Source organism: Staurois parvus, unplaced genomic scaffold (genome assembly GCF_062004578.1).
Source record: "Staurois parvus isolate SC_StPar_1 unplaced genomic scaffold, SC_StPar_1.0 ptg000015l, whole genome shotgun sequence".
In the NCBI taxonomy this organism is placed as follows: domain Eukaryota; kingdom Metazoa; phylum Chordata; class Amphibia; order Anura; family Ranidae; genus Staurois; species Staurois parvus.
The window spans coordinates 8,507,870-8,529,456 of record NW_028317811.1 but is presented as its reverse complement, the minus strand read 5'-3'; the positions used below and the strand labels follow the sequence as shown (position 1 = coordinate 8,529,456).

Sequence of the window (21,587 nt, the reverse complement as noted above, 5' to 3'; positions counted from 1 at the left end):
CTATATTCTTGAATGTTGCTCCCCCATTGTGCATTAACCCATGTAAGCCTATATAAACACATACAGACTTTTAATCCAAGCAACTTTTGGAACATGAACAAAAAGAGGAACTGGTTAGAACAGAACCGTAGAAAATTGTAAGGACAATTTATGTGTCCACCTAAGACAACACGCAATGGATTAACATCGCTTAGACATCATTTTTTTCCCTTTCCATGGTTATTTAAATGGATAAGCATGACAAATGCCCATATGCATGGTCAATAAACAAAAAAAGATATTCAAAGAGAAGGGAAAAATGACATGTCTGAAAATAGAAGTCACATTTTTTTTTTTATTACCAATTACAAACGCTGTGTGTATTTAAATTATCCAGTGCAAACACAGCACCCTACAAATTACAAAAAAGGTGCTAAAACACAAACATTTACATAGAAAATTTTAAAATATACATATTACATACAACTGCAGATTCTTTGTTCTGACAAGATAAACCGTGATTAGCCATTACTCTAACTCTCTGTACCAGGTAGGAAGCAGTAGAGACATTGGCAGTAGTACTGAATAGTTATCTGACTACATGACCCACTGAGTGAGCTGAACTAACGCAGTTCACAGAATACCAACAGGATTCCTGTATGATTAATGGGCTACCCAAGTATATATGTACCCATATAGCATATAGGCCTATCAAGTCTAAACGACTCTACAGAACCCACTCTCTAAAATGGCAGCAAACACAAATTCAGCTACAGCACGATTAATAGAAACAGAGCAGAGTATTATTTTGAAAGAACAAATTTAAAAGGAACTTTTCAGTATAGGGAGTTGATTTGTTTTTCAAGAAACATGTTTCAGATCCCTAACTCATACCCTTGCTAACCTTGTCAAAGGACTCATCAAACAGTGAAGAAAGGAGAAAGAAGATATCCCCGTGACATGCCTCTTAAAAAACAATTCAGCAATGGCAGTCCCCCATATTTCATGCTGACCGATTCCTTATAAGTAATTAAGTGAGTGCATGTAGTTTTATGTCTTCTGCTCTTTGCCTTTGGTAGGAAACATTGCATTGTAGGGAAGTCGTCTTCGTGGTCTTTGACAGGGTGACATTTCCTCTTTTATGTAACCTTTGGGAGAAAGGCAAAGTTTAGTTATTTGTTTGGCTTTAGTTGGGAAAACAAGCTGGCTATTAGAGGTAAGCTTGGCACTGAATAACAGATTAATATAATGGTGCAGAGTGTGGGTGGTGTAAAGAACATCTCACCTCTGTCTTTACAGGTCTGCGTTGAAGGAAAGCCCACTTCCCAGAAATTTTCTGGAGTACTTGGTGGAATGTAGCGGAAACGGTGCCGGGAGCAGCTGGCCAGTTTCTTAGCCCTTTCTTCTTCTGGGAGGTCTGCATAATACTGGTAATAGAAATGACAAAAAAGCCAGTTCCAGGATTATAGCTTCTCACACAAATAAAGTCGTCCTACATTCTTCATAAGCAATTACCCCACGCAGCCAAAATTTAAAATGCTAGTCCTAAAGTACTATGGTTATACAAGGACACTCCAAAGGGAACCATGAGTTACACTAATCTTCAATTTAAGCTTTTCAAGGTAATGCTGAATGTTCAAATAGCGAATATAAAACAACTACAGTCCTCATAAGAATAATCAAAACGGAGCAAGAATCACACTGCCATGTTTTATATTCCTAAATAAGCGGGACCTATTCTATGTGATCTATGAAGGGGAAGGGGAAAGGATTTAACAGAGTTTTTCCATTTGGATGGTGAATTAAAGCATATCAAAACTCAAACAGAAAAATGTAATATATTGTAGCTTACTAGTCACATGTTGGCTGCATCAGTTTCTGTCAGGCTTCTTTTCCTTATTTTTAACTTGGTGATGCTACCAATAACACATTTCATGTACTAGGGTGATAACACTTATTCAATTCACTGTGTTTACCCAGGCTGCTATGGTGATTTGCCCTACTAACACCTCTCCCTATACTCATGTTCATTATATAAAGGGGCATTGCTTCTCAGAAGGTAGTCAAGTTGATAACATTGTTTTAGAGTTCAGTTCAGTTCCAAAGACACAAGATTTCTGACAGGTATTTTTCTGTACCTGCAGAATATGTACTTACCCTTAAAACAAATAAAAATATTGCAGTCATCATATCTAAGGACTGGTAAGCTGCAGTTTACTACATTTTTGTTCTTCAGTATGGATATGCTTTAAGAAATATGTCAACACAAAGTGTGCCTGGGCCAACAGTAAACCAATATATCTCTGGACACCAGACTTAAAAGAAGAATCCCTGCAGCTACAAGAATCCAGTTGGACATCTGTGGAAAGTTTTTTGGACAGTATTATTTTTTTACTCTAATAAAAATGCTCCTACGCATAAGATGACGGCATCTGAAAATGGCTGGATAGGGCATTGATCTCATATCAATGGATGCCCTGCAGTGACTGGTAGTCAACAGTTCTGAGAATAAAATAACTGGTAAGAATTAACCTGGTGCCAGTGCAGAAAGGGTGACTACATAAGATCTTAATTTCAATAGCCTAAACCAGGGTTTCTCAACCTTTTTTACTCAAGGCACACTTTACAATTCTGTCTCAAGGCACCCCATTCTAAAATGTAAAGAACGAAACTAAGTTTTACTTAACACTGCAACATCCACACAAGCAGGGGCCCCAATGTTCGAGGTGATTTATTCTTTCAAAGCAAATACACCTTTGCACACTGGTACTGACTAGTATTCAAATGTTTCTCTTCTCCCTCAGTATCTCTCCCTCACTCTGCCAATGTGACCCCAATGATGGCGGAGAGGGGCAGGGGAAAGGCAAACAAGGATGCTGTACAGACACCCGACATACTCCTTATTGAATGATGATGTCATTGGTTGTTAGGACACTGGCGGCTAGAAGGTTGTAGTGGTGCACAATGAAAACTTGTGGCTTTCTGTAACAAAAAGGTAGGCTTGATCCACTCACTGGCTTATATAAAATTTTGTGAAATGTTTTAGGTATTTTGCCAAGGCACCCCTAAAGAAACCTGAAGGTACTCTGGTTGAAAAAGGCTGGCCTAAACACAAACAAAAGAATACAAGCCCATTGATCCCCTGATGTCTATGGAGAACCTGTGGAATAAAAATTATTGGAGAAGTGTCCTTCATATGTGCAAAATCATCACTGCTACCAGACCATTAAGCAGTTGAAGCTAAACTCAATCAGCTAAATACACATATGGGAACTGTTTAAGGTTTTTCCCTGCCAAAAGATTTGTTATTCTATGCAATCCATTTGAGATACAGGCATGCCTACTGCGCAGCACAACCAGATTATTGACCCTACTACAGCTACAAAACAGCTCAGTTAAAGTGTTACTAAACCCAGGACCCCGCATTCACTATATCTGTTCTCCCACAGTACACACAACATGGAAATGCAATTCTTTTAGAAAATATAAACTGAAAAATACATTTCTCATCAGCAGTTAGAGCAGTTGTGTGCTCCAGTAGAGCACTGGTTAAAGTTTCTAGAAGGAGTTTTCATTCACCTCTGATTGTCCTATGAGGCTGCAGGATCCCTGACCCGCTGTCTGCACAGTGCTGATTGGCCCTGTGCTGATCACATGCACTCTAAGGAAAAGAAAAAAAAACCTCTAGCAATACACACCAAACTGAGCATGTGCAGCTTGCCCCCAAGGCTCTGTTCTATCAGGAGATGGATTGGGGACAGTAGAAGAAGGGGAGGATCAGAGAAAACAGAATCAGACATCCTTTTTACACAATGCGGAGAATTAACCCCTTAGATTCCACAGTGAGTATAACAAGCATGCTTTACTGCATATACAGGTTGATTATACTTTTGTGGGTTTAGTAACACTTTAGGGAGTATAAGTCAAACACAAATTAGGCTTGCTGGCTGCACTATGAATTGGCAAGCATATGCCGCCATCCTGCTGCTCTCTCCTATTGAAAGCACATGTAAAATAGACTGAATGGCCCCTAATACTGACCCTTCTTCCCAGTGTGCATCTAGATATACAGAATATGGGAGTTTGTCAACACAAAATTTATAGACTTAGGAGTTAGATTTAAAATACATTTGTTTTATAAGAAAAAAATCATATTTTTAAAATCTGCCTGGGGTTCAGATTTAAGTGTAAAAAAAAAAAAGGCATGGTGCATTCAGTAGCAATCAGTGCCTTATATGTGTAAAGTATTCTTAGCATTGATTTTACAGAACAAGCTCTCAGGTAAAATATCTTCATTCTGTAAAACTGTATTCATATGTAGCCAGAATCTCTATAATATGCTTGTTGTCTAGAAATGATGAAACAAATGATACAAAATGCTCTCTAGGCACATAAAAGACCTGCATATTGGAGGACTCATTCTGATACACTGTTTATGGGGATGCTGGATCCATCTGACACTTTCCTGCTCCTCTGCACAGGAGTACTGATTCCCATATCTGGCTCCTTGTGGTCATTTGTCATAGCTCTGGTGGGTTTAATGCTTCCATGGAGACCACGCTCTCTGACTGACCTGTGGTTCCACTGAATACAGCCTGGAAGAGGTAGGTATCTTTGCTATTCAGGAATTCTCTAAACCTGGAAGTGAGTTTTTTGCCATTCAGGATTGATTTTTAGTTAATATGGCCATTATTCCTTGACACTCTGTTCACCAAAAAGGGATCCAAATAATTCAACAGTTCACACAGGTTACCCTAGGCAGTGATCTGCCACCTACCATCTCACATTCCTTACAAGTGTGGCCAAGCAGTTTTCTCCTCTCCTCCTTATTGCGCACAACCTCAATATGAGGGAAGTCCGAAGTAGGCTTTTTTCTGAAGATGAAGGCAAGAAAATATTTATAATCCACCAGCAGCAGGCCATTTATCACAACTTCTTAAATGAAATTAAAGCATATACATATAATGCATTTCCCACAGATTTGTGTACAGCAGTAAAGCATAAAAAAAACTTCCCCAGATAATCCAATGCTCAGTTTTCATTCACATATACATTGTCTGAGTGGCACTCTCACTTGCCATACACAGGGCATATAGCTCCATAAAACAATGGCCACTGAAAACAGACACTGTACTGACATAAGTGGCCATTGGAGTGAAGGAGTGTACAAAGAAAAGGGGGGAGGATCACCCAGGTCACTCAAAGATTTTCCGCCAAGCTGGAAAATCCGCTATCTAAAATAATTGTTTATAATGCTGGATTTTTATTATCACAGACAATGTATGCTCATAAACAGCTGATTTTTGTCAGAGTATCATATTGGGAGAAGAATTAGGCTATTTATGGCAAGCCTAAACATAGACCTTACAGGAAAGCCAGAAGTTCATATGATACGGGCATTGAAAGTGACCACACTACTACTGGGAAATAAAACAACAAACTCTGTAAAGTCTGTAACAGAATATAAAGTAAAATGCCTTACTACTACCCAAGATGCAATTAAGTTGACTTTGTTTGGTGGAAAGGTTACCTTTCACTGGTTTGCGCATAAGGCTCCACATATGCCTTCTGTTTCTGGTAAATCACTCCTTTGGCTTGATTCTCTACAAAAAAAAAGTTTTAACACAATAAATATTATTACAATATTTCCAGTGGCATCAGTGCAGTTCATCATCTCTTACACACACTTTTACATTGCCATTTATCTGCTATTTAAAAGAGTTTTTTTTTTGGAAAAAGAGCTTATATTCATTATGAGGTAATAGTGACTGCGGACAGAGCAGTCAAGTACATGCAGGTGCAATTCTTCAAGTAAGGCCAGTTTTTGACTGCTATATAAACATGTAAGGCCTTGTTCATCTATACATATACATGTTTTTACCTACTGAGACAGGAAGCACCAACAGCCACCTCCAGCTTTATCTGCAGGGAAAAAGTAACTGGACAAGGTTTTCAAAAAAGTCTGCAGGTACCATGGCCATGGTTGAAAAATATAGACAAAAATGACCAGATCAAAATATACAAAGCTTGTAACGATGCACAACTTAGCACACAACTGTTAAATGGAATCTTGATAAAGGGGACCAAAGTATATCCACATAATCCTGATTGTAGAAAGATTATGTGTAGGATGCTTCTTTTGTTAAAGTGGTATTAAACCCAAAGCAAACATTTATTATGCTGCAGCCTAACAACGCTTAGATGTGGTGGCTACATTTGTTTTCTTTTATAGGCTTTCTTTCCTTTATTTTCACCTGGTGATCTAGCCAGTCAGTTTGTTTTTTGTCAACCAAACAAGCTGTCCTGCAGATGTAGGAGTTAGAGGTCGAGGCAAACCATTTACCACTGACAGGGATGCTCACAATGGTCAACTTTTAATTTTGTAAAACCTTTATCCCAAAAGAAAAAAAAAGTGCTGTAACTGCTTGAAAAGTGTTAGCTGGAGTTTGGCTTCAATTTGTTCATGTATCTTAATCTGCTTAGTACACCTAACACTCCCATCCTCCCAGATTAACATTGCTTCTGTCCAAAGTGGTCTCTGTTGCTTCTCCCTCCAGTGTGTAGACACCCTAAAACAGGAAGTATGGTACTGTCTGGATCACCAGGTGAAAAGAGAGGGAAAAAGCCTAAAAAAGAAAACTACTGCAGCCACCATATCTAATTATAGGTAAACTGTAATATGTTACATTTGATTTTTGGTTTAATAGCACTAACAAACCGTGCAATATATTGTTTTGCATGTGGACACAGATGAGCTAAACAATGTTTTCCAGTAGCAAAATCACTAAATATTGAATTACAAAAGGTGATCTCTCATAGACTAGGTGTCAAGTCATGAGTACCTATCAAGTGGACTTAAAGCAGTTGTAAAAGGATATTTTTTTATCAAAATAATAAACATGTTATACTTACCTGCTCTGTGCAAAGGTATTGCACAGAGCGACCCTGAACCTCCTCTTCTGGAGTCCCCCGTTGGCACTTTCAGCTCCGCCTCTTCTGCACATGCTCCTATAGCAAGCTGCTGGCCTGTGAGGAGAGGAACACAGACCAGCACCATTGGAGAATGAATCGAGACAGGACACAGGTAACTAGTTATGGAGGTGAAGGAGTCATACAACCATTGGGACTTTTTTTTATTTTAATGCAGGGAATGCATTTAGGTAAAAAATGTCTTGGCTTTAGAACCACTTTAATTGATAGTAACTACAATTGCAAAAAGTCTGTATAAGTGCTGACCTTTATCACTGGGAGTTCTCTTCTTGGGCAATGTAAAAACAGCACCTTCTTCCTTCACATCCAGTCGCTGAGAAGGGCTGGATTCCTGAGCATAGGACACATAGTCCTCGTACTCCGTCTTATCAAACATTTCTGTAAAGCTGTCATGGCCTTTACAATCCTCAGCTGCTGTAGATAAAGTAAGGGAAAATGGAATTTCTGTAATTACAGTAAAATCCTTTTTTTAGTACATTGAGGGACAAAGGAATGCAAAGACTGTTTGATGATACTGGAGAATTTGAACATTAGCAAACAAAGAAAAAAAAAAAAAAGAAGTGACCAACCTGGTAAACCCCTCCTACTACCAGCATTTCTCAGTTTGTGGTGTAAAAGCAGTACAAAGAACATGGACATAGACACAAAGGGTTGTGTCCTTCAATAAACACCACAAAGCCAAGTTTACATCAAGTACAAAAATCCTATTTCCCGTCTGGTTCATTGAGATACACAGGAATTCAGAGTTTGTTGGGATGTCCAAAAAAACAGTCCAACTGAAGAGTGGGAAACAGCAACAAAACAATAGCAGGCTCACAATAACAACAGCAGCCTGAGGCTGATCCAACTGAAGGATCTTACGCCCAAAGTTGGCACCAGATGAGGCCTGAACATGTAGCTGGTAAACATAGAGAACACTTGAACAGACCAGGTGAAAGCCTTGCAGATGTAGGAAACTCTAACCTGATGCAGCTGTCACTTGACAGGAAAGGGAGGAACTAGTGGGACACCGAAATGAAAATGGACAGTTTTTAAAAATGGAAAAAGGAAAAAAAACCTGCAATATATACCCCAATTTTTAAAAAATATTTAAGATGATGTTACGCTGAGTAAACAGATACCAAACATATCATGCTTCATGCTTTAAAATTGCACATGCTCGTGGTGTGGTGAAAAATACAGTACTAAAAAACCTCCATAGGTGACACTTTAAAAATGTTTACAGTTTACTAGTTTAAACTTACAGAGGTCTAGTGCTAGAATTACTGCTCTTGCTTGGACATTTGCAGCGATACCTCACGTGTGTGGTTTGAACACTGTTTACATATGTGGGCATGGCCTACGTATGCGTTCACAACTGCGCAGTGGGGGCAGGGGCACTCTGAACTTTTTTTAATTAATTAATTTTTTTTTATACTATCCCTTTAAAAAAAAATGTTAATTACTTTTATACCTATCACAAGGAATGCAAACATCCCTTGTGATAGAAATAAGCAATGAAAGGTCCTCTTTATGGATATATATGGGATCAATAAGACCCCACATCTCTCCTCTACAATGTAAAGCATTAAATAAAAAAAAAGGCTTCTAGTGCTTTAAAAAAAGAAAAAAAAAAAAGGCGTTGTTTACAAGGCGCTGGAAGTGACGTAATGACGATGCTCCAGTCCTCCAAGGGCATATAGATGAGTGGAGGCCATCTTTTCTTCACTGATCTCTATGCCCAGCGCCGGGATCGTTGGATGGGTTCTCACGCAATGCTGAGGGACGATGGGGGCGGGGTTATTTTTTGTACCTGTATCGGTGCCTATTTTCATATCGGCCTATAGGGGATATTTTCGGCTGAAACGTTTTGGTCACAGAAATTTCAGTGTATCCCTAGGTACAACCCAATTCTTTAAGTGGTTGTAAACCCTTACATAAACCCAATGAAGTGACTAGCCTGAGGTGATCACATAAATGAAATAAATCCTCTTATAGAAGTTGTACTTGTTATCTGCAGCTTTCTTTATCTACAGCAGTTCAAAGTCCAGGGAAATTAAAGGGAATATAAAGGGAACTGCAGTCTGATAAAGTGGAGCCAGATAAATGGATGGACAAACAATGCTCTGGTTGAAATGAACAACTGAAAACACCTCAGGAAGGAGTTAGGGCTCAACACTACCTTGTCCTTGTGTAAAACTGGTTGTTTGGCAGGACTAGCTCAGACGCAAGACTTGCAGAGGTGATGGTGACATTCTCCAAAGAAAGAAAAACTTAGCTGAGTTGTGTCTAGCATGAACCCCAGATATTCTGAAGGTTCAGGATACAGCTGATCCTTGGCAAGGTCTGAACTGCCACACCACATTGTTGGTCAAAACAGCTAGCAGACATCCCCGTAGTTTGGAAATTGTGCCTCTTTATGCAAAGGAAGATTTTTCTAAGAGCTTGGGGGACTGGGAAGTGTATGGTTTGTGGGCGTATTGGCAGGTTTAGCTTTGGAGGCCTATAGATAACTAAAAGGAAAACTTCTCAGCCTCCAAGGAGAGCTGAGTCCTAGGCTCCTAAATTTGAGATGAGTACTCTTACCCCTGGTGGCATCCTAGAGTGTCCGTGGCAATTCCGAAGAGACACTGCCCCTTAAAGGTCATGCAAAGCAATCACTTTTTACATGCCAGTTTTGCAGCCCAGCACTTAGGCCAAAGAGTTCTTCTCATGTTCACTGACAGGAGACTCATAATGGGATATGACACAGGAGACCTAACAACCTGTCTATACAGTAGCTCAAGCCTGCAGGCATGAGTTCCAGATGCTCCAAAACTGAAGCCACAATTTGAACGGCAACTGGATTCCTTCTTATGGCCCTAGCCCATTCAGCTAAAGTTTGGCATACAAAATACATGGCCGGGGCAAGCTGAAAGGCAGGGTCTGCTAGGGAGAAAAATGTTTAGAAAGGGCCTCCAAACACTTGTCAATGGGGTCTTTAAAAATAGACGGTATCTTCCACAGGGGTGGTTTAAGGCTTGTTAAGGAAAGAAAATACCAGATCCAGGGGCCACCCACTTTTTAACAAAGTCCTTTTTCAAATGGGTACATGACTGATAGATGTTTGGGGGGAATGAACACTTGTCAGGGTTCTTCCAGTCTCTGTAAATAACAATGGTTAACAATGGAATCAGAACAATCTTCCTAGGTTAGGAGCAGCATTAAAAGCTGCAGGGAGTAATGGAAGTGGCCCGCCCACCTCAGGTGTAGTCATACGTTAAGGACTCAGATTTACTGTCCAATAGTCTCAGTGGCTGAAGGCTCAGAAGCCGCTGATGCCAGTGGCAAATCAAATGAAAATTATGGCGAGGAAGGAATGGAAGCACACTTATAAATGAGTCTTTGCGACTTTGGTGAAATCCACCCTAGATAGAGCAGAGGATGGAGCCAAGGAAGAAAGCTAAGGAAGTTTCCAAGAATGGCACAGAGAGGGCAAGCAGAGGGCAAAATTGTCAGTGTCAGGAGGTGCACAGCAGGCAGCACCGGAACCATGATTAATGAATCGTGGGCTGGAGGCACCCAGGCAGCAGGGCTGTTCCTCAAGCACCTGGGATCTGACAAGTTTCACTGCTAGGCAAGGGCAACACAGCACAGAATAGAGGACCAAGCCTTAAATACTCAAAAACCAGCTGCCTGCAGTAGGAGAGGGTTTCAGCAGCTGAAGGTAGCCCAGTCATTTTAGGCCTGAAGCAGAGATGACCCGAGGATACATTTATGGATCACTTGCAATCAGGAGCAGTGACAGGAAGGTGCTTCCTCCACACTGAATGGCAGGTAGGAGAGTGTAGAGCAAACCAGTGCAACGATCAATCCAGCAGTCCCTCAGCGTTAACCTCCTTCTGCAGTAAACCAAGAAAATCAGGAACTTGTAAACAGTGTTCAACAGCCCTACTACAGCCCTGCTGCTCAGCCCACACAGCCTATTCACTCAGTCTTCATAAACAGGGTCACACATGGGCCTATGCCATGGCTCTGGTCCTGGAAAGCACTCCGTGCTTAACACAGTACACTCATGTCTGAAAAGTGCAAGTGTCAACTAGTTCCAGGCCAGTCCAGCAGGGTCTGGGTACAACCTACAAAGCTAGTGATAAGGATAGCTGTGTAAAAGATCAGTTCAGCAGCTTGATTAATCTTGACTGAAAAAAAAAAGCTAAAGAAAAAAAAAAAATGTTAGACTTTTCTCAGCAGAAATGGATTATATCCTCCTGGGACACTAGGCATACTGGGAGTAGGAGGTGTCATACCACGTTCATCACTGTTTTGTGTTTTTTGCCAGTATCCAAATAGCAATATAACCCAATTTCCTCTGTATTTCTGTGTCCCTCATTAAACAAGAAAAAAATAAACTTACAGCTGCATGAGAAACTTTTCCCATTAGCACTTCTCCAAAGATATGAAGCAAATGACTTACTCGTACTGATGTCTGCACACTCCTGATTTTTCATCTTTAACAGAACGCTGTCATTGACATATGTGTAATCCATGTTGTCGACCTCTGCATTATCTTGGCTCCCAGCCTAAATATAGATAATGATAACTGTGTGTGAGGATTCTTATTTATCCAGGTCATGGTATAATGGTAGTAGTTAGGCTAATAAACTGGACTTGTTCTATTTTGTCAAGAGAAGTTACCCTGCTTAACCAAGCAGCTTCTTTAAAGCTCCATTTGACAGTGTATATCCTTAGTCCATACATGGAAGAAATTACAGTCACATGGCTAAAAATATAGAACCTTAAGCCGACCATACAGAGAATGAATTTCATCCAGTTCCTGATAAACTAGCAGACATTTTCTCAATAGGTGGCCTTGTTGGCACCCTCCCACCCAACATCCTTCGATCCAAAAACCAAAGGAGTCATTTAAAAAATGTCCATCCTAACAGTGTCTGCATCCAATCAGATGTAGGCACTGTCCGAGTATTTTGACAGCTGGCGTCGGCCAATAGTGGTGACGGAAGTGCTGTTTAGCATGTATGGAGGAATCTATTAGATTTTTTTTCAAAAGTGAAAAAAATGCTTATGTATTGTTTTGAATGTATTTATTTTTTGGTTCCAAATGAGCTGGGGAATGCCCAGGGGCTCTGTTCTGTTTTGTATAGTCATACATAAACTACAAATGAACAATAAAACAGAAAAAAAAAAGTGAAAAAAAATCATCCCTGTATAAAACTATCCGGAGAACAGCAGCCCAGCGTTATACCAGATTGAAGTCTCACATTTGTTTTTGCATTGAAAGAGTTGAGAATTATATCATCATGAAATAATATTCTTGCGAATGGAGTAGTACCTTCTAACTATATTGTTATTGTGGGCAGCCTGTAATGTTGTCCCCTACAACTCACATAGTAATTTGATAGGCATTCCAGATGGACAAAAGACCAGCCTTTCAGGTTTGTATATGCTTGGGTAAAACAAACCTAAAATGCAACTGTGACAGTTGTGCAGCCACTTAAGAACTCTCCAGTAATGGTAGGGCCAGGCCAGAGTTTGATATTGGATTTAGCAAAATGTTATAATCCCAGCACAGTCTAGTGTCTTTTCAAATTAAGATTAATAAAATCAAAACTTTGAAAAAATTGTCTGGGGCAAATATACAGGGGGCTGCGTCTAACCTGAACAGTTTTGGACCTCTTGTTATGGAGATTATTAAATATAGGAATTACAGTATGTGATCTGGGTATGAGCTTATGTAAGGTATAGAAAAGAGCAAGAAAGGTGAGGTATGGGAAATATAGCAGCATTCTGGCTTTGGAGCAGTTAATAGTGAGCCCTGAGTAATGGCCCGAATTAATTTATGATGATATCTAATGCAGTTTTAGCACTGACAGCAATTATAAACTTTACCCCCATGGCTTCTCAGCCCTTGGACTCCAAAGTGGGAGGTGTAATCAGCTTGCCAGATTTCAGCTTAAAGGGACACACAGTAGCAAAGAAAGAGCACCTGAAACACTTGTTTAAATGGAACCCACTTACCTTGTCCTCTATCACAGTGACATCCATTTTATACTGAGAAAGGTCTGCCCCTGGGTCAATGCTCCATTGCATGTTGTCTACAGATTGTTTCCCTTGAAAGCAAATGCATTATTTGCAGTTAATTTCCAGACTGAAACTGATGATATTACAAAACAAAATACACTGGAGGAAACTTCAGTTATAAAATTTAGGTAGGGCATTGAATAGCTTGCCAATATGATCAATGCTTTAGTGTAGTCAGATAGTATACAGTACCTTAAAACACTTGCTGCCTGGCTGTCATGATGATCCAATGGCTTCAGTACTGAGTTACTGATTTGGAATAGCTGTATTTAGGAGTTCTAACTTCAACTGCTTCATTCTTGATTTAGATCACTTATTTAAAATGTTTTAAAACCAGTTGGGCATTGGTGTCAGCAATGGCAGACCACAGATTAATATCAGTACAAGCTTCCTAGAAATCAGGGCTACATGTAATTCTGAAACCTATTATAACTTCCCACCGTACGTTGCTATAAGGTTCATGCATATTATATGTATTTTCCAAACATATTAAGTCATTCTAATTGTATAACTGTCTAATCTTATTCCTATCTCCCAGAAGCTGTATACAGGATATGTGAACATTGTGGTATCTGCAAATAAAATTTGCTAATCCTCAACTTGATTTCTGTGTGCCTGGAGAAACCCCTAATGGTGGAGGTGCAGCTATCAACTGACAATCTGATAACAATTGTATTTCTTGGGTCTTATGATAAGCTTCAAACTGCTGATGAGAGACATTTTATTTATTACTGGATAGAATTGAAAGTAAGGTGGAATCCAAAATCTGAGTCATCAATGGAACTGAATTGGAGGGGGCATCATCTAATGCAGCGTTTTTCAACCACTGTGCCGCGGCACACTAGTGTGCCGTGAGATATTGTCTGGTGTGCCGTGGGAAAAATTGCAATTTCATCCGTAACATGTGGCCTCGGCTCACAAATAGACCAATCATTAGAACAGCAATGGGCAAACTACGGCCCGCGGGCCGTATACGGCCCGGCGGACCTTTTAATCCGGCCCGCAGAGCGTGATACTGTCAGGATGATCTGTCCCCCTCGACGTATCTGCGCATGTGCCGGAGATCGCCGATCGGCTGCTAATGCCTGAAACTGGCACATGCGCAGATACGTCGAGGGGGACAGATCCTCATAGGAGACAGATTTTCATGCTACACCGGAACGGCGAGAGGAACGCGTGGAGCAAAGGTAAGTGAATTGACACGGGGGGGCTTGGGGACTTAATATGGGGGATGAATTAATATGGGGGACGAATTACTATGGGGGATGAATTACTATATGGGGGATGAATTACTATGGGGGATGAATTACTATAGGGGGGATGAATTACTATATGGGGGATGAATTACTATGGGGGATGAATTACTATGGGGGATGAATTACTATATGGGGGATTAATTACTATAGGGGGGATGAATTACTATATGGGGGATGAATTACTATATGGGGGATGAATTACTATAGGGGGGATTAATTACTATGGGGGATGAATTACTATATGGGGGATGAATTACTATGGGGGATGAATTACTATATGGGGGATGAATTACTATATGGGGGATGAATTACTATGGGGGATGAATTACTATATGGGGGATGAATTACTATGGGGGATGAATTACTATATGGGGGATGAATTACTATATGGGGGATTAATTACTATGGGGGATGAATTACTATATGGGGGATGAATTACTATGGGGGATTAATTACTATATGGGGGATGAATTACTATGGGGGATGAATTACTATATGGGGGATGAATTACTATGGGGGATGAATTACTATATGGGGGATGAATTACTATATGGAGGATTAATTACTATGGGGGATGAATTACTATATGGGGGATTAATTACTATGGGGGATGAATTACTATGGGGGATGAATTACTATATGGGGGATTAATTACTATGGGGGATGAATTACTATATCGGGGATTAATTACTATGGGGGATGAATTACTATATGGGGGATGAATTACTATGGGGGATGAATTACTATATGGGGGATTAATTACTATGCTTACTATGGGGGAATATTACTATACTTACTATGGATGACACATACACATCATTCATCTACTCTTGGTCCGGCCCCCGGGTCCAATTATAAAATACTTTATTATTTCATAATAAAGTAATTATAAAATAATTTCTTTGTGTTTGATTCCTATTCAAGAGAATTACTTTATATATAGTCAATATAGGCACAGAGGTAAATTTTTTTAACATTTTCTAATGGTGGTGTGCCTCGTGATTTTTTTCATGAAAAAAGTGTGCCTTTGCACAAAAAAGGTTGAAAAACACTGATCTAATGGGTACATCCGTTCCAGTGACAACTGTCTGAAGAGGTTTTCCTTACTTTGAGAGATGTTTTACTTGCACACCCTATCTGTGACTCCTAATCTCACATCCTGTCTGTGAAGCCTATTAGGACAGAGATGGCAAAGAACTTCAATACCAGTTTTAACCACTACTAATACTGAAAAAACGTTTAGATATACTTTGAAGCTGAACTCTGACGTACCCTTTTTCGCACTACAGCAGTTTTTTTTTCTGATTCTGGGATGGCTGCATTGTCACACGAATCCATCCTTCCTCTCCTGGTTGCGTGGCCACTACTGGGTCCTGCATGGTATGTGATGATGGCAAGGGCCCAACCAAATTCCAGCTGGAGCAGGAGCAAGTACTAGTTCCAGGACAGTGAAGCTAAACCTAGGCCTGGAACTAGCATTCAGCACTTGAGTTCTACAAGCATTGTAAGGATGCAAGACCACCCAGTAACATGCTGAAGACAGCACAAACAAGCCCACATAAATCAGCCTTCCCTTCACCCTTATCAGATGCCTGCTCAGCGTAACAGGATATTTGTCAGGGAAGAGACGCTCATCAGTCATGGAACATTTACAAAACTATGTTATTTTTCCCTAATGTACCCTCATATAATATTAGATATGTTTACTGTGCAAGATTGTATTCCGTAAATGATATTATCGTTTATAACACATGTAAAACACCCTTAACTCTCTTAACATACTACAGTTTAAAAATGTGAAATTAATCTGTTTTTATAACCTGAAATGCACATAAACTTACTATCCATAATACAATAAAGCTGGCATTAGACGAAGAAAAAACAAATAAAAAATTTTTTGAAAAATTATAATTTTTGTTTATAAACTAATTTGTCTTATTTTTTTTTAATAAAAAGATAGATGAATACATTTTGGTCAAGAGTTATGAAGAAAGATTATTTATTTGCAAAATCTTATAGGAAAAACACTTCTTTTTTCAAAATGTTTGGACTTTTTCATTTCTATAGCAAAAAAATAAAAATCCCAGTGGTGAGTAAATTCCCCCAAAATAAAGTTTTATCTGTCTCAAAAAAATGCTAAAAAAATTCATATGGGTACAGTGTTGCATGACTACGCAATTGTCATTCAAAGTGTGATAGCACTGAAAGTAGAAAATTGGCCTAGACAGGAAGGGAGTGAAAGTGTCCGGACTTAAAGTGGTTAAGAAAAAAAAACACAGAGCGGCCTCAATCCTGCTCTTCTTGGGTCCCCCACTGGTGCTCCTCCCCCTTGCTGAGTGCGCCCAGAGCAAGCTACTTGCTCTGGGGGCACTCGTGCATGCTCACTCCCAGGCCGCCTCTATGTGTCCATAAGGCATACAGAGTAGCTGGGCCCTGTCCCTAGCTCCTTCCTCACTGGCTGTGACTGACAGCATCAGGATCCATTAGCTCAGTGTCTCAGCCAATGAGGAGGTAGAGACCCGGGACAGCCACTGCTTTCATGCACATCACTGGATCGGGATCAGGTAAGTATTGGGGGACCTGAGGAGGGAACTGCACCCTGAAGATTACCTTCATGCACAGAATGCATGAAGGTAAAAGAAAGAACCTTCAGCCTTTACAACCACTTTAAAGATATGCTTCTCTACTGGCTTCTAGACTGGTGTGATCTTTCCATGTATATTATATAAGTTATCCAACCCTGAAGATGAGTTCTTGCCAGGTTTAGGGCCTGTGTTGATCGGCTTTTAGTCTGTGTCGATGGCATCAGTTTGATGCTGCTGAGATTATTCAGAATTTATTGACCTGCTTCAAGAGGGTTTTGCTGTACCATAGACTTTTATGGGAATGTAAAACCTGTCTGACACAAACAAAGGCCCTTAGTAAACTGCAGTACACCTCAGTAAAACTCCAAAACTGAACACAGCAATACAAAGGCATAGAATACATACAAAGCACTTCTGTTTTCCACTATTACGGGAGTACACAAGGACACCTTGCTGTGTAAAACGATCTGTAATTAACTTGATGTTCTGTGAACACCTAATCCTAAATTTTTGTAGGACAGAAATTCTGCCATCAATGTGTGTGCATTTATTGTAAAGATGTAACACATTTACAAATATGTAATCAAGGAGAAAGGTTGTAGAGCACATTTGGCAGCACGTGTTACCTTGCTCTGTGCTCATACCTTTGTCTCTGGTTTGAATCATTTGTGGGTTTGCTTGCAACACAGATGCTGGTTGACAGCCTCTCTGAACTGATCTGCCCATCCTCTTAAGCATATGGGTTTCTCCAGCCTAGAAAAGAATAAATAGCAACAGCAAAGTGAACAAACTAACACTGGATATTCTATTAGTTATATCTGGACAGCATTAGTGGGCCAGGGTATCCATTTCTAAACTGTATCTGTAATGTTTCCCTCAGAGTGACACTTTTGCTGTAAAAGTCCGCTGTATACCATAGCCCTTTCAACAAAAGCTTCCTGTGGGCTGCTGCAGCTGATTAGGAACTATCTCTTCAGGGAAACCTATCCTGCGGTCAGCTAATAATGGAATCTTCTACTCCTCCTACCAGTCCATCCCCCACAGTTACTACCTTTTGTACCACTAGCCCCTCCCTCCTAGATTGTAAGCTCCGAGGAGCAGGGCCCTCCTATCCCTCTTGTATTGAACTGTATTGTTGCTGTATTGTCTCCCGTTATATTGTCAAGCGCTGAGCAAACTGTTGGCGCTATATAAATCCTTTATTATAATAATAATAGTATGAACGCTCTCTCTGCTGCAGACAGGTTAGCAGTACAGTAGCGTAATGTCTACATAATTAAAGTAATTGTAAACCCTCAACTTGTAAAACAACCCAATCAGTTTAAAATAGAAATGAAAGGTAAAACATTTGTGTACAGATATAAAAAAACCACTATAAATAATGGGTTTCCCCTTTTTTATAAGTGATCACATTCCCTCTGTTCTTAGCTGTATTAGAGTTGGAGAGGAAAAAACATAACACTGATCTGGCCAGTGAATGGACTTGCAGCAGAGGTGTGTCAGGACAAGTCTGATCATTGGAGCAGAGCACAAAGAGTTCCCAGCACAGCTAGAGAACTGACCACGATGTGTTATCATGCCTCGTGTGGTCAGTTTATAATAGGAATGCAGAGGGACTGACAGGAACACCAGGGATTTTACACAAAGGAAGTAATAGAAAGAGAACAGTATACTTTTTCATACAGTACATGATACAACAGGCACATATCAGGAATATGAAATGTCGAGTTTGCATATTCTTAAGTGTAAATGCTATTAAAACAGTTTTGAGCGAAGTGCAAATAATTACCTCCATGTCGTCAAACAGATGACTGCCACCTTGGGCTACTTCATTATCTTCACGCATCCGAGAAGCCACAGAATCTCCTTTAAGAATTCTTTTGTTATCCACTTGCAGTGTGATATCCTCCCTCATTTCTTTGGAGAGCAGTGATGCAGTTTTGTTACTTGTGGTCTTCAGAGTTTCTTGGATGGTAGCTTGTTTAAGTTTGTTTCTAGGGTTTTCACGACTACTTTCCTGAGGATGCAATCCTGAGAAACGATCAGAGAGATCCAATGGCTTGTCTAGACAGTTATCTCTGGTGTTTGTGGAAGGTTTCAGGGGAAAATTGTTTTCCTTGTTAAGAGAAGATATTTCACAATTTGTTTCTTCATTGTTTTCTACTTTTTTTCGCTTCCCACACCTGCCTATTGTCTGCCTATAAATATCAATTTCAAGATGATTTTTGGAAACAAAAGCACAATTTGTGCTGGCTCCATTGATAACCGAGTCAGAGGGTGTTCGCTTCAAAGACACATGTTTGTTGCCTGAGCTCTGACTAATTTCAGAGTCTGGTTCTTGGTACAGACTGATAGCAGTCACCAAGGAGGCATCTTCACGCGTTGACAGTATGTGGAGAGGGCTTCTGTTAGGAACTTGATGGTTCAAGTTTATTCCAGCAGGCAGGAGAGACTCACTAGTATCCAGAGTGGCATTATTCTCCAGTTTTGAAGTAGGCATCCCAAACACTGGTGACATCCGATGGGTGTCCCACTCAATTTCATGTACATGGTTTTGTAAATTCTCTGTAAATCTAAAGTATTAGCACAGAAAAAAATTGTATATATGCAATTTGTCAAACATATGGATCCATACATGCCAAATAATTGCAAAAGAAAAAAAAAATACTTTCTGTAAGGTGCAAGCGGAAGTCTACATGCAATGGGGAGAATTAACTAAAACTAAAGTAGACAGAATCTGGAGCAGTTTTGCATAGTAACCGATTCGCTTCCAGCTCCAGCTCCTTGAATTAAGGTGGCAATAAACCCTCCTATCCATTATAGCCAAGGAAGCTGCCATCTCAGCTGCTATTTGCTCTGCAGATGTCATGGTGCTGCACATATGATTAGATATACAACCAGTCATTTGATAGCTTGACAATTCAGTTAGGAGCACAAGCAGCTGTAACAGGCATGTCATGCCTTAAAGTGGAACTTAGTCTCTTCTGCATTAAAGTTACCTACCTGCTTGTCCGTCCCTGTACGGTGAGCTGTGCAGGCACAGCTCACTGTGCAAATTTAGCAATGCCAATTCTGACTGAACTCCCACTCATGCGCGGGACTGACATCATCCCTGCCTGGTCAATGACAGTGGTCGAAACCTGGCTGGCCACCCAAAAATGTCAGCAGCCAGGTAAGGGGCTCCAGGACATCGCATTGCTGGATCCAAGGTGAGTGTAGTTCCGCTTTAAATGTAACCATTTGGAAACAGTTAAATCAAGGGATTTAGTTTTGCTTTAAGCTTTGAAAGCTGAAACCTATAATCTGATAGGTTCCCATACACAGCTGCTCCAGATTCCAGCTGCTCCAGTCTTCCTAAATTCCCCTCATTATGCTTTCTACATACAACAATTTTCTCTATATACCGAGTATCCTTAACATATTGACTAAACTGGACAGTCTGTAACTACAGTACATTAATAAATAATGCATCCCATGAACTTCCTTAGTTTAGAAATACAAAAGATATTTTACAGCCCAGCTACCTGAAAAACAAGAAGCAATAACAATACTGGACAAAACCTATTATGCATATATATAGAAAAAGTACAGATTAAAAGTTGATTACAGGATTTTTTGCAAGGTTAATAAGTAATTTCACACATAAACTCACCCTAGCTCACTGCTTCCAAGAGAATGTTCTTCATTTTTACCAAGCACTGTAGCTGCACTTGTCCTGGCAATGTTCAATACACTCTGGGATTGCTTGAACAAAGCATAGGGAGTCAGCATTAATACTTGGGAAACATATTTCATATACACAGTACTAATTTTTTGGTAATATCAATATGCACATTTTGGTTTTCATTACCTGTTTACTGTAATTGTATTTTTGTGTACCTTTGGCTGCAACCCTGCTCTCCTAGTTCAGGTGCACATTTTCATTTTCAATTTCCATCCTATTTTAATTGTTACTTATTTTTGTTTAAAAACCAAGAATTTCTGCTTCTGTGTACTTTCTGGCTAGCCACAGTGTGAGGCAGCAGGAGGGCTGAGGGGTGTCAAATATACACACACAGCCAACAAAAAAGTTACTGGATAACCAGCGTGATTTCTGAGCCAGTATCTTAAAGCAAAACTTCTTTCAATAGGGGAAGTTCTGCGCTCCCTCCCCTCCTCTGCCACATTTGGAATAAACATATTTTTCGGAGGGGGGAGGAACAGGTAACCTGGTTTGACAGGTACCTGCTCCAACTTCCAGTTGGATCGCTGTGGCAGATCCACCAGAGGTTCTAGTTCTCCCCTCCCTGCTCGCAACCTTTTGGGACATGTTACATGTCCCAGAAGGCTGCAGGACCATTCACAAAGAGCAGAATCAAAATATGTATGTAACATGCATATAATATTTCAGGTGCTAAAGGGTTGTGAACACAGTTAACAGTAGAAATTATGGATAAACCAGTAGGGATTACTTTGACTCAGTTGGCCAGCTTGAAGCAAAACTAAATCCCTTGATTTAGTGTAGTGTAACTTTAGGCAGAAAATTGAGTCCTGATAGATCACTTCAGGCTGGTCCCTTTTGCAGGTATAGCTATGTAATACTGTACATTGCAAATAAGTGCCTATACTATTTAAAATCCAGTAATGCTCTGTTCTGCACAGCCTCTATTGTTCTCTATTCTTGGCGCTGTGCTGAAAATAAAAGCCACTAGAGGCTGATCTGCTGACAGCCTAAAGTTTT

The 21,587-nt window shown here is 40.1% G+C and overlaps 1 protein-coding gene across 5 annotated transcripts in view; it reads right to left on the bottom strand.

Moving 5' to 3' along the window:
• Nucleotides 1-314: 314 nt before the first annotated feature.
• RBBP8 (RB binding protein 8, endonuclease) overlaps nucleotides 315-21,587 on the bottom strand; it is a 106,186-nt gene continuing 84,913 nt past the window's right edge. For 3 of the 5 annotated variants that reach the window (XM_089678399.1, XM_089678418.1, XM_089678401.1), the window contains exons 10-19: nucleotides 20,520-20,611; nucleotides 18,657-19,440; nucleotides 17,512-17,620; nucleotides 12,964-13,055; nucleotides 11,402-11,507; nucleotides 7,216-7,383; nucleotides 5,510-5,582; nucleotides 4,757-4,853; nucleotides 1,265-1,406; nucleotides 315-1,127 (exon numbers count right to left, since the gene is read on the bottom strand). In XM_089678399.1, coding sequence (XP_089534525.1) covers nucleotides 1,030-1,127; nucleotides 1,265-1,406; nucleotides 4,757-4,853; nucleotides 5,510-5,582; nucleotides 7,216-7,383; nucleotides 11,402-11,507; nucleotides 12,964-13,055; nucleotides 17,512-17,620; nucleotides 18,657-19,440; nucleotides 20,520-20,611 — 1,761 coding nt within the window. In that variant the 3' untranslated portion in view covers nucleotides 315-1,029. The remainder of the gene's footprint in view (nucleotides 1,128-1,264; nucleotides 1,407-4,756; nucleotides 4,854-5,509; nucleotides 5,583-7,215; nucleotides 7,384-11,401; nucleotides 11,508-12,963; nucleotides 13,056-17,511; nucleotides 17,621-18,656; nucleotides 19,441-20,519; nucleotides 20,612-21,587) is intronic. The other 2 variants (XM_089678409.1, XM_089678428.1) reach the window with 1 other exon arrangement.